Source organism: Falco peregrinus, chromosome 14 (genome assembly GCF_023634155.1).
Source record: "Falco peregrinus isolate bFalPer1 chromosome 14, bFalPer1.pri, whole genome shotgun sequence".
NCBI lineage: Eukaryota > Metazoa > Chordata > Aves > Falconiformes > Falconidae > Falco > Falco peregrinus.
Genome location: NC_073734.1, coordinates 3,723,073 through 3,737,495, shown reverse-complemented (window position 1 = coordinate 3,737,495; position 14,423 = coordinate 3,723,073). Strand labels below are relative to the sequence as shown.

Here is a 14,423-nt window from a genome sequence, read left to right as displayed (position 1 = left end):
TGTCCCGGCCTGTGGCTGGGCTCTGCTCGCCCTTGTGTGCTTGAGGTGGCGGCAGTGGCAGAGGCCCTGGCGAGCCCCTGCGTCCCACGGAAGGGTGGGCATCTGCCCCCAGACCAGCCCTGCGCTGGGTGGGCAGCTGGCAGGAGCAGTGCCTTGGGTTCCCGTGCGGCCAACCGGCACCGGGTGCTGTGGGTGCCTCTGAGGGGAGCCAGGAGAAGAGGGGGCTCTGCCGCCTGCACCCCCAGTGTGGGCAGCCATGCACCCCACGGGCTGGCAGGCCCCCAGGACCCTTCCTGGACCCCCCCTGGCACAATGCTCACACTGCAGGGGTGCCGGAGGGTCCCGGGACCAAGCCGGCCAGCAGCTATTGCACACTTGCACACTCGCTGCCAGGTGCCCACAGGCATGGAGGGAGCAATTCTGGGTGCCAGCCCGGGGCGAGGGACAGAGACAATCCCTGGAGGCAACAGCTCAGCCGGTTTCTAAATGTGATTTTTGCCAAATCCAAGTGATTTTCCTGGGGCAGGGGGCTGCCGAGGGGGATGGAGCCGCCATTGCCAAGCCCCTGCCCAGCCAGCACGGGAGGGCTTCGCTGCGGACCCAACCCCTCTGGGGAAGGCCCTGCTGCAGCACTGCCCACCCTGCCTGCACCCGTTCCTGGAGTCTCCCTCGCCGTGGGCTCTGAGGATGGGGCCCTTCCCCTGCCACACCGGCAGCTCCCTCTGTGCCAGGGCTGCCATGTGTGCTGGGATCACGCCCAGGGCTGCAGGACCCTGCAGGGTGCCTGGCCGGACCACCGCTCGCTGCCGTGTGCCTGGGGACATCCCAGCACCAGGGTCACCCTTCTCCCTCTGGTCTGGGCAGCCCCCATGGGTGCTGCAGCACCGCGGGGCCTGCTCCTGTGCTGGAGCTGCTGTGCACACACTGGGCAGGGGAAACGAGGATGGGGGTGCTGTGGGGTCACACCAGAGCCCTTAGGGACCCATCCCAGAGCTCCCCCTCCCTGGGCAGCCCCCAGCCCCGCTGCGCACAGCCCTGGGTACCCATTTGCCAGCTGCCCCATGTCGTGCTGTGCTGAATGGTGCGAGGGGCCCAGCACCCCTCTTCCCTCCAGGCTGGAGGTGCTGAGCTCTGTCTCCACCCCCAGTGAATCTGCCTGCACCAGACCCACACCTCACAGTGTCTGCCGTGCCGTGCAGTGCCGTGCGTGCCGAGCTGTGCCACTTGGCTGGGTGTGCACGGGCAGCGGGGAACACATGGTGCTCACCAGGGAGTGGCAGTGACCGAGCACTCCTCGCTCTCACTGCCGCCAGCCTGCACCAGTGCCGGTGCCAGGCCATGGGCACACACTGGGATGCTGCCGTACTGGTGGTGCCTGCCCAGGGCCTGCTGCCAGCGGCAGGGGATGGTTTTTGAATGAAAAGTCTTCTTTGATGGTGCTGGCTGGGCACCGTCTGGCCATCCTGCCACAGGGAACAAGGAGGTGGCTGTGCCGGAGGAGGAGGGAGTTTGGTTCCCACCTTGGGCAGTGCTCCTGCGGCCGGTCCGGCAGCAGGGACGGGCACCCGGCAGCTGTGGGTGCACCGGAAGGTAAGGGGCCACGGGGTGACCCCGGGGCTGGGTCCCTGCTGAGGGGTATGGGGAGGGCTGTGGAGTGGGGACATGCTGCCCCTGTCCCCCTCCCCGCTTCCCACAGATGGGCGCCTGCAGCCACGGGGACCCCGGCAGAACAGCAGCAGCGGCACAGCACAACCACACCAGGTCTGACTGGGCTGTGCTTGGCTTCACACCACCACAGCCCACTGCTGCTGGGCTCAGCCGGGCCACGTGTGAGCCCCGCCAGTGGTACTGGGGGTCCCGGCACATCCCTGCTGCGTCCATGGGCTCACCAGTTCCTTACCACCCACTCCGGGCACTGCTCCGGCACCTACCAGGGGGGTTTTCCAGCACTGCGGTGCTGGGGATCTCAGCCGAGGGGGGCCTGCCTGGCTGGGGTGCTCCCACCACAGGGGTCCCCTTCCCCAGCTCCCAGGGCGAGGAGGCTGCGGGCCGGAGCCCAGCACTGCCTCGCTCCAGCTCCCAGCCCAGCAGGACGAGGCGCCCCGTATCAGGGTGAGGAACCCAGGATTCGAGCCCAAAGCCGAGGCTGCAGCTCCTCTGGGCTCAGCGTGGTCCCTCCCGGCACTGGCTGTCCCCTGCCATCAGCCCGGTGCAGGGACACATCCTCGCCGTGGCCCTAGTCCTGCCCTGGGACCCACTGGCCATGTGGACAGGTGACGTGGCAGGCCCTGGCCATTCCCAGGTGACTCGTAACCGTGGGGGGACACAGAGGCATGGGGAGGTGACGTGTGTTACACGCGGGCATCATGAGAGGGGCCCCAAGAGTGGGGCAGGGGGAGACAGAGTGACCCTGGGGTGCCATGGGGGGACCCCAAGGTGGCCCCGTGGCACTCGGCAGGATGAGCTGCGGCTGGTCCCCGGCCGTGGTGCTGTGCGGTGCCCGTGGTGCCTACGGATGCGCCGGGGGATGCCGGTGTCGGGGGATGCCCGTGCTGCACCAGTGCTGGGCGACACCGGTGCCAGTGCAGCAGCTGCGCCGGGATATGTCGCTGCCGGTGCAGTAGCCACGCCGGGCGATGTCGGTGCCGGTGCTGGTGCCGGTGCAGCAGCCACGCCGGGTGATGCCGGTGCCGGTCACTGCTCCCGCAGTGCGGGGCTGGGGCCGGTGCCAGGTGCTGCCGGTGCCGGCCGGGCCCCGGCGGGCTGCGGGTGGAGCTGGTGCTGGTGCCGGCGGTGCCGGCGGTGCCGGTGCCGGTGCCGGGCGGGGCCCCCGCGGGCTGCGGGCGGTGCCGGCCCCGCCGCGGTATAAAGGGGCCGCGCGGGCCAGGCCAGGCTCACAGCAGCGGCGGCGGCGGCCGGGGCGAGCGGCGGCACCGGCACCACCACGGTGAGTCCCGGTCCCGGTCCCGGTCTCGGTCTCTCCTTCCCCCTGCCGGCCCCGGCTCGGGGCGTCCCCGCCCCCGCGGTGCTGCGAGACCGGCGGCGGCACCGGGAGAGCGGAGCCGGCACCGGGGGGTTGCGGGGCCCGGGGGCGGTCCTGCGGGGGCTGCCCGGGGGGAGCTGCCGGTGGCACGGGGGTCCCCGGGGCTGGCTCTGCGCCCTGCCCGCACCCCCTGCCCTGTTCATGCGCGCCCCCTCCCCTCCCCCGGCTCCTGCCCCCCCGCTCCCGCCCGCGCCCCCCGCCCCGCGGTGCAGCTCTGCAGTCCCCACCGCTGCCGGTCGGGAGCGGGTGCCCGCTGCCTGCCCGTGCCGCCCGCGCTGCCTGTCCCCCCGTCCCCATCCCACAGCGAGGCGGGGGTCCGGCTGCTGCCATCGCCGGTGCTGGGGGTCCCGCTGCAGGCGGTCGGGGTGGCCATGGGCAGGGGGGGTGTCTCTCCTCTGGGGACACCCTGGGGCCGGGAACCCAACGTCCCTGTGCCCTTCCCTGTCCTCTAGCCCGGGAGCAGGCGTGTCCCTGCGGGGCTGTGGGTGCCAGCACCCTGCACAGTGGGATGCTTGAGACCCCCACTCCCCGCCTGCCCCTGTAGAGCCACCGGTAAGGTCTCAATCCCAGACCGGTGACCGGCGAGGGATGGGGTGACCGTGGGGCAGCAGACAAGTGCAGTCTCCCCACTTCCCCCTTTGGGGAGCCAAGCAGGGGGCCCCGTCGTGGGCTGCCCCCCTGGCCCTGCCCTGACGCTGCCTGTGTCCCCCCAGATGCCAGTGAGCCTCTCCACAGCCCTGCGCGTCGTCGGGACCAGCCTCTTCGCCCTGGTGGTGCTCGGCGGCATCCTTGCTGCCTACGTCACGGGGTACCAGTTCATCCACACAGAGAAGCACTACCTCTCCTTCGGGCTCTACGGGGCCATCCTGGGGCTGCACCTCTTCATTCAGAGCCTCTTCGCGTTCCTGGAGCACCGGCGCATGCGGGGTGAAGGGCAGCCGGTGCAGCTGGGGCGCTCGGTGGCCCTCTGCATTGCTGCCTACCAGGAAGATCCCAACTACCTGAAGAAGTGCCTGCGCTCCGTCAAGCGCATCGCCTTCCCCGACCTCAAAGTGGTGATGGTGGTGGATGGTAATGGCCCCGACGACACCTACATGCTGGACATCTTCCATGACGTGATGGGCTCGGAGCACTCAGGCAGCTACGTCTGGAGGAGCAACTTCCACGCATGGGGCGAGGGAGAGACCGAGGCTGGGATGCGGGAAGGGCTGGCCCGCGTCCAGGCGCTGGTGCGTGGCACCACATACTCCTGCATCCTCCAGAAGTGGGGCGGGAAGCGGGAGGTGATGTACACGGCCTTCCGAGCACTCGGAGACTCCGTGGACTATATCCAGGTAGATGCATGGGCTGGGCGGGGGGGGGGGGGGATGCAGGCAGCCAGTGCTCTGCCTGCGTGGCTGGGCAGAGGGGCTGTGGGTGGAGCAGGAGTGGCCCAGTGAGCCTGCGGCAGCACCCGCCTGCCTGGCGCTGGATCTGGCCCCTTGCACTGGCTGCAAGCCGACACCGGGGCTGGGGGTGAACTGCCACCAGGGTGGCCCAAGGGGTTGAGCCCTGCCCGCACTGCTGCCCATGAGGGTTTCACATCACCTCCTCCACTCATCCCCTGCCCCAGGCTGGTGTCACCCTGTGGGACTGTGGCACGGTGTGGGGTGCCAGGGCCAATGCATGGGGGAGGGGTGGTGACCAGGGCATGTCCCACCACTGTGCCAGTGGCTGGGGCATGTGGCAGGGCTGGGTGGCCCGGGGCAGTGGTGGCCGGGCACCATGGAGCACTCCGCTCCCTGCCACCGCCTGCCGGTCTCTGAGGCTCTGCCTCGTCTCGCCGGCTGCGGCTCAGGCTTGCCTGGCTGCGGGCTGGGCTGTCTGCCGGGCGCGCGTGGGTGGCAGGAGCGGGGCTCGACGTTCCCTCTGCCCCCAGGTGTGTGACTCAGACACGGTGCTGGACCCCGCCTGCACCGCCGAGATGCTCCGCATCCTGGAGGCTGACCCCCGTGTCGGCGGCGTCGGTGGCGACGTCCAGGTACCCTGGCTGCAAGGGAGGGCACAAGGTGGTGGGGGATGCAGCAGTGCTGGGGGGGTTGCAGTGCCAGGGCTCACATCCGTCCCCTCCCCAGATCCTGAACAAGTACGACTCGTGGATCTCCTTCCTGAGCAGCGTGCGGTACTGGATGGCCTTCAACGTCGAGCGTGCCTGCCAGTCCTATTTTGGCTGCGTGCAGTGCATCAGCGGGCCCCTGGGCATGTACCGCAACACCCTGCTGCAGCAGTTCCTTGAGGACTGGTACCACCAGACCTTCCTGGGCAGCAAGTGCAGCTTTGGGGATGACCGGCACCTCACCAACCGCGTGCTCAGCCTGGGCTACCAGACCAAGTACACGGCTCGCTCCAAGTGCCTGACGGAGACGCCCACTCGCTACCTGCGCTGGCTCAACCAGCAGACCCGCTGGAGCAAGTCCTACTTCCGCGAGTGGCTCTATAACGCCCTGTGGTTCCACAAGCATCACCTCTGGATGACCTACGAGTCAGTGGTGACCGGCTTCTTCCCCTTCTTCCTCATCGCCACCGTTATCCAGCTCTTCTACCGCGGCCGCATCTGGAACATCCTCCTCTTCCTGCTGACTGTGCAGCTGGTGGGCATCATCAAAGCCACCTATGCCTGCTTCCTGCGGGGCAACGCAGAGATGATCTTCATGTCCCTTTACGCCCTCCTCTACATGTCCAGCCTGCTGCCTGCCAAGATGTTTGCCATTGCCACCATCAACAAGTCGGGCTGGGGCACGTCGGGGCGCCGGACCATCGTGGTTAACTTCGTGGGGCTGCTGCCAGTGTCTGTGTGGGTGGCGGTGCTGCTGGGTGGGCTGGCCTACACCGCCTACAGCCAGGACCTCTTCAGCGAGACAGAGGTGGCCTTCCTCGTCTCTGGTGCCATCCTCTACGCCTGCTACTGGGTGGCCCTGCTCACCCTCTACCTGGCTATCGTCGCCCGGCGCTGTGGCAAGCGGCAGGAGCAGTGCGGGCTGGCCTTCGCTGAGGTCTGACCATGGGGGAGAGCCGGGGTGGCCCTGTGTGCTGGGGTAACCACTACCGGTCCCCTCCTCGCCTGGCACTGAGCCGCCAGGTGCTGGGCAGCGCTGAGCGCGCCCACCATGGTGTTTCTGATCAAGTCTTGCTTTTTTTGTTGTTCTGTTTTGGTTTTTCATATTTTTTCTTTTTTCTGTACTAAGCTGGCTGGGGAGAGGCTAAGCTGGGGCTGCCAGTCACCAGCTGGGCACAGCCTTGGTGCTGCAGGGGTGATGGCAGCATCCCCCCCCCCCCATGCCATACAGAGTATCCCAGTGTGCTGTATGGAGCACTGCTGGCCGGGCTCCCCTCACCCCACCACCGCGGCTGGGTCCTCCACCCTTCGGTGCTTTCTACAGGGACTTCTTGGTCCCACCTCCATGGTGCTACAGCAAAACAGCCCCATGCAGTACTGTCTCTGTCTGGCGCTGTGCCAGCACAGCTGGCTGGTGCTGCCTGCCTCTGCCCCCCACAGCTGTTTGTATGTGCGGGCATGTACCCATAGGGAGCCCCCCCACATCCCCCTCAGCCCCTTTCAGGGGGGTCTGGCTGCCCCAGGAGGGCAGCACTTCCCTTCAGCTTTGCCAAAGAGCCAGGGGGGGACCCCAGCATGCAGAAACAGGGGAAACTGGGGCCATGGCTTGGCTAGTGTCACCATGGCCCCTGGTGACCCCTTGGTTTCAGCCAAGCCATGGCCCCATCATACCAACCCTGCTGCCTTCCCAGCATCTGTCTAGACAGTGGGGAGACACTGGGTTTTGAGCCTGGGCATGCAGAGGAGGGCGGAGAAGAGCCAGTTCCCAACCTTTCCCTTCCCCAGGAAACTCACGCGGTTGTCTCCCCTGGGCCCTCTTTTTTTCAGGGCTTAAAAATCTTTCTACAATTGAGCTTTTAGATTGTTTTGTTTAATTTAATACAAGGTTTTTTAGACTTTTGTAGCTCTTTGGTATTCATACTTATTGCTACTTGTTTGTAAATCTATTTATTTTTTAACCTGCGGGTTTTTTTTCATATTTTGGAAAAGCCTGTTTTTTATATCCTGATGGATTTGTCAAAATAAAGACTTGCACCGAGGAAGGCTGGTGTGTGTGGGGAGAAGGGTGATGGCTCTAGTTCCCCCTGCCCTGGCACCATGAGGCGACTCAAGCGATGTTGGGGCAGAGTCCCTGCCTGGCACATGCTGTCCCCACAGCTGCAGGGGGGGACATATCATGTTGGGGAGTGATTCTCCATGCTGATAACACTGTGGCTCCCTGCTGCAGGCAGGATGACAGGCAGAGCTGGCAGTGCACTGGGAATAGCCAAATCCAGGTACTGAGGGCAGCCCCAAAGCTCCAGCCCTGCCTGGGCTTGAAGCATCCCTGCTCACCAGGACTCATCTCACCTGGGACGGCAGCTGGGCTTGTGCCCTAGAGGTCTCAGAAATGGAGTCATTACAGGGGGAACAAGTGTCCCGGGAATTGCTCTGGGTGCCCGGATGCAGCACCCCAAGGTGGCCCTGGGAACCCCCTGTGCAGGACCGGGATGAGGCTGGAGCTGGCCCTGGATCTCCCCGAGTCCTGGCTGCAGTGCCTGGTGCTGCCTGGCAGCAGAATAGAGCTCATGGCCGCCAGTTTGGCTCCTCACACTTTCTTAGGTACGTTGGTGATGATGGGCTTGGGGCGGGTTTTGAAGAGGAGCTTGGTTTTGATGAGGGCAGTGACGGTGTAGTGGGTGTGTGGCCCCACCGGGCTGGGCTCACCAGCTCCCTGCTTCACCAGGACAGCAAAAGGCTTCTCCAGCTGCACCACCTTCCCATAGAGGATGTGGTGGCCCACGATGAGCACGGGGACCCCCTAGAGAGAACAGCAAGAGGGTGAGGGTGGACAGGGCCCCCATCCCCTGGTGGCGTGGCACAGCAGTAGGCTGCCTCACCTCGCAGGTATAATGCAGGTCTCCCAGGAGGCTCCCTGCCAGCCCGCCGCTCTGCCGGGGCTCCACCTCTCCCTGCAGCTCCACCAGCACCCACTGCGCCAGGCCTCCAGCACCCGCACTGTGGGCGAGAGAGGCAGCTTTCACCCTGCGGCTCCAGCCTTGCCTGGGGCTGTGAATGCAGAGCCGGGTGCCGCTGGGGGCAGGATCCGGCCCACCGGGGCCGTGCAGCCTGCGGTGGCCTCACCTGGAGATGACGATCTGCACCATGTTCCGGGCCCTGCAAAGTGCCCGCAGAGACAGTCAGTACGGGGGGGTTAGGGCAGTCCCTGCTGCGGCGGGAGCCCCCCAGCCCCAGTACCCGTCCCCCCCAAGCTCCGCACCCCCGGGCCCTCAGCCCGCCCGGGCCCCAGCCCCCCATGCCCAGACACGAGGGCCCCTGCTGCCCCCCCGGGCCCCAGAGCCCCCCGCCCCCCATGCCCAGACATGGGGGCCCTGCCGCGCCCCCGGGCCGCGGCGGCAGTTGCGCGGGGCGCTGGTGCCCTCCAGCGGCCCCGGAGGTGCGGGCCCGGGCCGGGGCAGCCCGGCCGAGCCGCTCGGCGGGCCGGGCCTCTCCCGCCTCCCGCTCCCCGCCCAGCCCAGCCCAGCGCCGGCCGCTCCCCGCGGCCCCCGGCCCGGCCCCGCCGCCCCGAACCCGCACTCCCAGCTCCGGCAGCGCCCGAATCTCCCGCCGCGCCGCGCTTCTGCTTCCGCTTCCGGCCGCGCGCCCGCCCCGTGCCGGGGGAGCACTTCCTGTTCCGGGGCGGCGCGCACGTGGGGCTGTGCGGGGCGGGGCCGGGGCCGGGGGCGATGGGGGAGTTCGAGGTGCACCGGGTGCGGTTCTTCGGCCTGGTGCCGGCGGGCGTGCGCTGCCTGGCCTGGCACCCCCGCGGCGGCCGCCTGGCCCTGGCGCGCATCGACGGCACCGTCGAGATCTACAACTTCGCCGCGAACTACTTCCAGGAGAAGGTGAGGGGGGCGGGCCGCGCCGCGCCGCGCCGGGCCGCGCCGGGCCGGGGTAACGGGCGTCCCTCGCCAGGTCATCCCCGGGAGCGACGCCCGCTCGGTGGAGGCGCTGTGCTGGGCGGCGGGAGAGCGACTCTTCGGGGCCGGCCTCGGCGGGGAAGTCACCGAGTACGACCTGGCCCGGCTGTGCGTGGCGCGCTCCGTGGACGGCTGCGGGGGGCCCATCTGGAGCATGGCGGCCAACAGCAGCGGCACGCAGCTGGCGGTGAGTGCTACCGGCGCCGGGACGGCTCTTCCAGCCCAGCCCCGGAGCAAGGTGCGCCGGCAGAGGGAGAGGGTCTGACCGCCCCGCTGGCGCTGACCGCCCCTCCCGCAGATCGGCTGCGAGGACGGCTCCGTTAAGCTCTTTCAAGTCGTATCCGGGGGCATCGAATTTGAGCGGAACCTGGACAGGCGGAAAGGTGGGTCCGAGAGGGCTCGGTGCCACAGCGGCATCGTCCCTCCGTCCCTCCTGGCGACCCAGTCCCGCTGACCGAGGTGCCGCGGGTCCACAGGGTCACATCCAGAGCTTCCTTCCCCACAGGCCGTATACTGTGCCTCTCCTGGCACCCATCGGGCACTCACATAGCAGCTGGGTCCATCGATGTTTTCCGCGTGCTCAACGTCTCTTCAGGTAACTCGTGCCCCAGGAGGTGAGCAGGTCCGGTCCCCTGGGGCTGACAGCACCTGCCCGCCCTATGCTCTAGGGGGGTCCCCTTGCCACACCCAACTGTCCTTCCCCCATCTCAGGCCAAACCGTGCAGAGGATCATGGTGAACTACCACGTACAGAAGGTGAAGCGTGAGTGCATCGTGTGGAGCATTGCCTTCCTCTCCAGCGGCACCGTCGTCACCTCAGACTCCTTTGGGAGGGTGCAATTCTGGGACTGGGAACAAGGGACGCTGCTGGAGTCCCACACTGTCAGCACCTCGGCTGTTCTCTCGCTGGCTGTGTCGGAGGTAGGCGAGTCCCCCCCGTGTCCTCTCCGGGCAGCCAGGCACCCGTCAGCTCTCCTGTGTGCTGGGCCGGAGGTGCCTCAGGTGGGAGCTGCCTGGCTCAATGCCTTTGGCTAGGAGCCAGGCTGCTGGTCCCTGCCTGCTTCCTGGCAGCGCCCTCTCGTTCTTCCTGGTCCACACTGGCAAACCCCATTCCCGTTTCTCTCACCAGAAGGAGGACAGCATCGTTGTGGGTACCTCGACTGGGGCCACCTACCAGTTTCAGCTGCTGCCAGTGAAGATGGGCAGCCTGGAGAAGCGCTGGGTGCGGACAAAGCCCTTCCAGCATCACACCCATGACGTGCGAGCTGTGGCACACAGCTCGATGGCTCTCATCTCCGGAGGTAGGACTGGCTGGGGTCATGGGGAGGGCTTGGGGCTCTCCCCCCAGTACCAGTTCGGCAGACTTCTGCTTGGCTTCCAGGCCTGGACGCCCAGCTGGTGATCCGCCCGCTGATGGAGAAGGTGCAGAAGAAGGGCTATGATGCGGCACTCCGTAAAATCACCTTCCCTCATGTGAGTGCCGCTCTCTGTGGGGTCTCATGACTAGGGAGGCAGGCTGGCAGGGTTGGATCTCCCTGCCCCACTGGGTCCCCTCCCTGGTGCATCTGGAGGCTCCTACCATGGAGGAGGTAGAAGTTGGTAAGCTCGTCTTGCTGGTCCTGCTGGGTCTCCACCTCCAGGCTCACATCCCACAGGACCAGAGTCCTTCCTTTCCCCCACCCCAGAGTCTCCAGCCCCCAGGGCAATTCAGCTTTGGCCCAGCCCTTTCTGCCAGTCTGTGGGTTCATGACAGTCTGCCCATTTCTTCATGCAGCGACGCCTTGTCTCCTGTGCCAGGAAAGCCCGGCTGCTCCTATTCCAGTTCTCCCAGCATCTGGAGCTCTGGAGACTTGGCTCCACTGATGAGACTGGTGAGTTGCAAGGCCTAACTCTCTGGTGCAAGCCCTGTGGCAGAGCCTGCACTGCCTACAGGATTTTGGGTATGAAACCGTCTTGCTGCTTGGGCAGTGGAGGGGTGGCTTAGCCCAGGCCCCTTCCTCCCCACAGCCCTGTGCTGGTGACACTTACAGGCAGAGCTGTGTTTCCCAGCACAGCGTGTGCCTGTGCATGGGCTGCACTGCCGCTGTGAGGCTGTGCTTCCAGCGAGCTGGGCCAGGCCCTGGGGAGTTCAGCCGTGGGGAAGTGTGGGGCAGGCTCTGGGCTCTCCCTCAGGCACTGCTTCCCTGGGATCCCCAGCTGCTCAAAAGGACCTGTGTGGTTTCCCCACTGTCACTGATGTACCGTGTGTTTTCTCGTCCCAGGAAAGGATGGTGAGGTCCTTCCCTTGTGCCGCATGCCTGAGCACCTTGTGCAGTTCAAGAGTAAGGTAGGACTGAGCCGGGGCTGGGATTTGCCCTGATGCCTGCCCCTCTGCTCTCCCTCTGACAGCCAAGCTCTGTGTGCCAGGCTGCAGGGGGATCTCCCAGGCCCCACTCACCCCCTGTGCTCTTCCAGGGTCCAGAGCACATTTACTGCAGCTGCATCTCGCCCTGTGGCAGCTGGGTCACCTACTCCACGGCCTCCCACTTCCACCTCTACCGAGTGCAATATGAGGGTGACAGTGTCAGCATCCAGAAGGTGAGGAGGGTGATGGGCCGCTCTGCAGCAGGGAGGGGCGGTGGGTGGCTGTGAAGTGCCAGCATGGCCAGCATCACTCTCGGGGAGTGAGGGCAGCAGTGGTAGGTGGCTGGCAGTGCTGCTTTTACCTGCTTCAAGGTCCCCAAAGTGCCCAAGCTGCTGCTCCCAGCCTACCAGCTCCAGTTCTCCTCCGACTCCGGCAGCCTCTTCGTCGCCTCTGCTCGAGGTTCCGTCCATGTTCTCCAGCTGCTGGAGCCAGGGGGCTGCAAACACCTGCACACACTTCGGCCACCCTCAGGTTTGAGCTGGGGGGGTTGTGGAGGTGCTGGGGGTCCCTGGGCTCTGCGGCCCCTCCCTGCTGTGGGTGCAGAGGGGTGTAAAGGGCTGAGCACGTCCTGGGGGATGTGGGTCCTTCCCCCTGACAGCCTCTGCCCTGTGTTTGTGCCACCCTCATGGCATGGCACAGGTAGGAGAGGGGGGTGCCCAGATCAGTAGTGGGGGCATGGGTCTGGATGTCCCCCGAGGGTGCATCTGGGGCTTTTTGCAGGCCCAAGCACCTGTTACAGCTGGTGGAGGTCTTTCCACAGAGTCCCCCGAGGCCGTTTACCTGCTGGCGTCAAGCACAGATGGGCACTGGCTGGCTGCAGTTGGCGGGGACTGGGCAATCCACATCTACAACCTGAAATGTTTCAAGGTAGGAGCAGGTGCTGAGGGGGCTGCAGGAATGACTCCCACTGCCCTCCTGCCTTGCGGGGGGCAGGTGGTGGTGGGCTCAGCGTATAAGTCCCCTCCCCGGAAGCGATCGCTGTGTCCCTGGTGCAGGGCCCATGGGAAGGGGGGTCAGAGGCTTGCTCCTGTCAGCACGCTGTCCTCCTGCCTTGCAGCATCACGGCACGGTGCCCACCTACACCTGTGCGGTGACAGCCCTCGCCATCCATCCCCTCACCAACAACCTTGTTATCGCCTACTCAGACCAGCAGGTAGGAGCGAATCCCGGTCGCAGACCTCGGGGCCCTGGCCCCTTCCCTGCTGTTCCCTCCCAGGCCTTGGGGCTTTCTGGTCACGCAGGTCCACCGGAGAGCTGTGGCTCCAGGCAGGCGCAGGGACCCGGCTGGCCTTCGCTGCCCGCTGTCCCTGGCAGGAGCCTGTCCCCATGCAGTGCTTGCAGCCTGGCTGGAGCAGGGGCTGCCTATGCGCCGCTGTGGGGGTGATGCCAGGGAGGACCAGACCTGATGAGTCGCCCCTGTCACCTCCTCTCCAGCTGTTTGAGTTCAGCATCCCAGAGAAGCAGTACACGGCCTGGAGCCGCATGGTGCAGAACTTTGGGCTGCACAAGGTCTGGCTGGAGAGGGACTCGCCCATCACCCACATCACCTTCAACCCCAAGAACCCCTCGCACATCCTGCTCCACGACACCTATATGTTCTGTGTCCTTGACAAGTCCCTGGTGAGCCCGCATGCCTGGTCGGGAGGGCTGTCTTCATGCTTGGGGCATCTCCCCAGCCTGGCTGTCCCTGTCCTCACGGGGAGCAGAGGGAACAGCATGCCAGGACTGAGGTGATGGTGGTCCAGGCAGCACTAACATGTGCCGCATGCTCTCCTCGCAGCCCCTGCCAGACAACAGTGCACTCCTGATGAACCAGAGCACCCTGAAGCAGCTCCCGGAGACAGCCAGGCAGCGGCAGCTCCACGCCTTCAAGATCTGCAAGAAATTCCAGGTGGGTGGTGGTGTTGCTGGGTGTGTGCTGTGTTCAGGAGGGGGTGCCCTGCACCCTTGGTCCCTGTGGCTCTTGCCCACATATCCAGTTGCTCCCAGTGCCACCCCAGTGCTGGGTGCCCCAGAGTTTGGTCTCAGTCTCCATCATGGCACAGCCACTTGCTGCAGTCTCGTGGGCTCTGATTGCCCAGCAGCTCATGCAGCACACAGCCCCAGGCACTGCCCCTGCTTACAGCTAAGCCAGAACAGGCAGCTCTGCATGGCCAGGCCCGGCAAGCCGAGGCAGAGGGGGGCCGGCACCACAGTCCCATCTCTTGCCCTCTCCCTGCCCTGCAGCCCCTGCTCTTTGCGGATCTGCTGGATGAGAACTGCCTGGTGATGGTGGAGCGGCCCATCATGGACATCAAGACCCAGCTGCCACTGCCCATCCAACAGAAGAAATTTGGCACCTGAGAGCAGAACAAGCTGCTCCAGCTGCAGCAGCTCTGTGTGTTGCTCTCCCAGGGTGCTGTAGGAATAAACCCTGCTGTTCCGTACAGCTGCAGGCTCAGGTCTTGTCCTTGCCCTGTGGGGGCTCCCTGGTGTCGCAGCAGTGGGTCAGGGTGGCACTGGCCTGAGTGTGAGGATGCAGCCGGCTTGGAGGGCTCCCCTGCCTGTGCCGGTCCTCCTAGGGCTACAGCAGCACAGCAGCACCCCATGGCCTCGGCAGCATCGGGTCCTGACATTGGCTTCTCGCCCTGCTGGCCAGCAGCCAGGTGGGTTGGTGACCACTGGGGCACTGCCTGGGGCAAGGGGCTCCAAGCAGGCGTTTGCTGGGGCTCAGCACCCATATGCAGCATCCCCAGCGGGGCGAGCTCCATGCTTCAGGAGAGGTGCTGGCTCACTGAGCCAGAGTGCCCACCTGGGTGCTGGTGACACTGGGGCACAGCGCGGTCCCTTTGCCAAACCGCAGCTCTTGGCGTGCACTCTGCGGCGGCTGTTAACTAGAAAACTGGGCACCATCTGCTCCAGCCCTTCCAGTAACGCCAGTACC

General features: G+C 66.0%; 3 protein-coding genes across 4 annotated transcripts; 2 read left to right on the top strand and 1 right to left on the bottom strand.

Annotated features, from left to right (window-relative positions):
• The first annotated feature begins 3,756 nt into the window (after positions 1 to 3,756).
• On the top strand, positions 3,757 to 6,149 carry HAS3 (hyaluronan synthase 3). The gene is made up of 3 exons (XM_027783926.2): positions 3,757 to 4,377; positions 4,962 to 5,063; positions 5,158 to 6,149. The coding sequence occupies exons 1-3, from the start codon at positions 3,757 to 3,759 to the stop codon at positions 6,079 to 6,081; spliced, it is 1,647 nt and encodes a 548-aa protein (XP_027639727.2). The 3' UTR covers positions 6,082 to 6,149.
• An 837-nt stretch (positions 6,150 to 6,986) lies between these two features.
• CHTF8 (chromosome transmission fidelity factor 8) lies at positions 6,987 to 8,788 on the bottom strand. 2 transcript variants are annotated; one of them, XM_055818753.1, is made up of 4 exons: positions 8,715 to 8,788; positions 8,262 to 8,294; positions 8,018 to 8,135; positions 6,987 to 7,938 (listed from the first exon to the last, which is right to left on the bottom strand). In XM_055818753.1, the coding sequence occupies exons 2-4, from the start codon at positions 8,282 to 8,284 to the stop codon at positions 7,726 to 7,728; spliced, it is 354 nt and encodes a 117-aa protein (XP_055674728.1). In that variant the 5' UTR covers positions 8,285 to 8,294; positions 8,715 to 8,788; the 3' UTR covers positions 6,987 to 7,725. The 2 variants fall into 2 exon arrangements, with proteins under 2 accessions (XP_055674728.1, XP_055674727.1); XM_055818752.1 differs by having other exon boundaries at positions 8,709 to 8,779.
• Positions 8,789 to 8,839: 51 nt separating this feature from the next.
• On the top strand, positions 8,840 to 13,928 carry UTP4 (UTP4 small subunit processome component). Its single transcript, XM_055818737.1, has 16 exons — positions 8,840 to 9,022; positions 9,093 to 9,284; positions 9,396 to 9,480; positions 9,603 to 9,692; positions 9,809 to 10,017; positions 10,226 to 10,397; positions 10,478 to 10,569; positions 10,871 to 10,967; positions 11,358 to 11,422; positions 11,551 to 11,673; positions 11,812 to 11,971; positions 12,261 to 12,367; positions 12,558 to 12,653; positions 12,935 to 13,120; positions 13,281 to 13,391; positions 13,727 to 13,928. The coding sequence occupies exons 1-16, from the start codon at positions 8,864 to 8,866 to the stop codon at positions 13,841 to 13,843; spliced, it is 2,061 nt and encodes a 686-aa protein (XP_055674712.1). The 5' UTR covers positions 8,840 to 8,863; the 3' UTR covers positions 13,844 to 13,928.
• The last annotated feature ends 495 nt before the right edge of the window (positions 13,929 to 14,423 follow it).

What these genes read in the sequence shown, in the direction of transcription:
- UTP4 (XM_055818737.1), top strand. Translation starts at nt 8,864, where the DNA reads ATGGGGGAGTTCGAGGTGCACCGGGTGCGGTTCTTCGGCCTGGTGCCG. An exon ending in GCAGCGGCACGCAGCTGGCG is followed by an intron (nt 9,285 to 9,395) that starts GTGAGTGCTACC and finishes CCCCTCCCGCAG; the next exon opens with ATCGGCTGCGAGGACGGCTC. An exon ending in AGATCTGCAAGAAATTCCAG is followed by an intron (nt 13,392 to 13,726) that starts GTGGGTGGTGGT and finishes CCTGCCCTGCAG; the next exon opens with CCCCTGCTCTTTGCGGATCT.
- CHTF8 (XM_055818753.1), bottom strand. Translation starts at nt 8,284, where the DNA reads ATGGTGCAGATCGTCATCTCCAG. An exon ending in GTGCAGATCGTCATCTCCAG is followed by an intron (nt 8,136 to 8,261) that starts GTGAGGCCACCG and finishes TCTCGCCCACAG; the next exon opens with TGCGGGTGCTGGAGGCCTGG. An exon ending in ACCTGCATTATACCTGCGAG is followed by an intron (nt 7,939 to 8,017) that starts GTGAGGCAGCCT and finishes TGTTCTCTCTAG; the next exon opens with GGGGTCCCCGTGCTCATCGT.
- HAS3 (XM_027783926.2), top strand. Translation starts at nt 3,757, where the DNA reads ATGCCAGTGAGCCTCTCCACAGCCCTGCGCGTCGTCGGGACCAGCCTC. An exon ending in ACTCCGTGGACTATATCCAG is followed by an intron (nt 4,378 to 4,961) that starts GTAGATGCATGG and finishes CTCTGCCCCCAG; the next exon opens with GTGTGTGACTCAGACACGGT. An exon ending in GCGTCGGTGGCGACGTCCAG is followed by an intron (nt 5,064 to 5,157) that starts GTACCCTGGCTG and finishes TCCCCTCCCCAG; the next exon opens with ATCCTGAACAAGTACGACTC.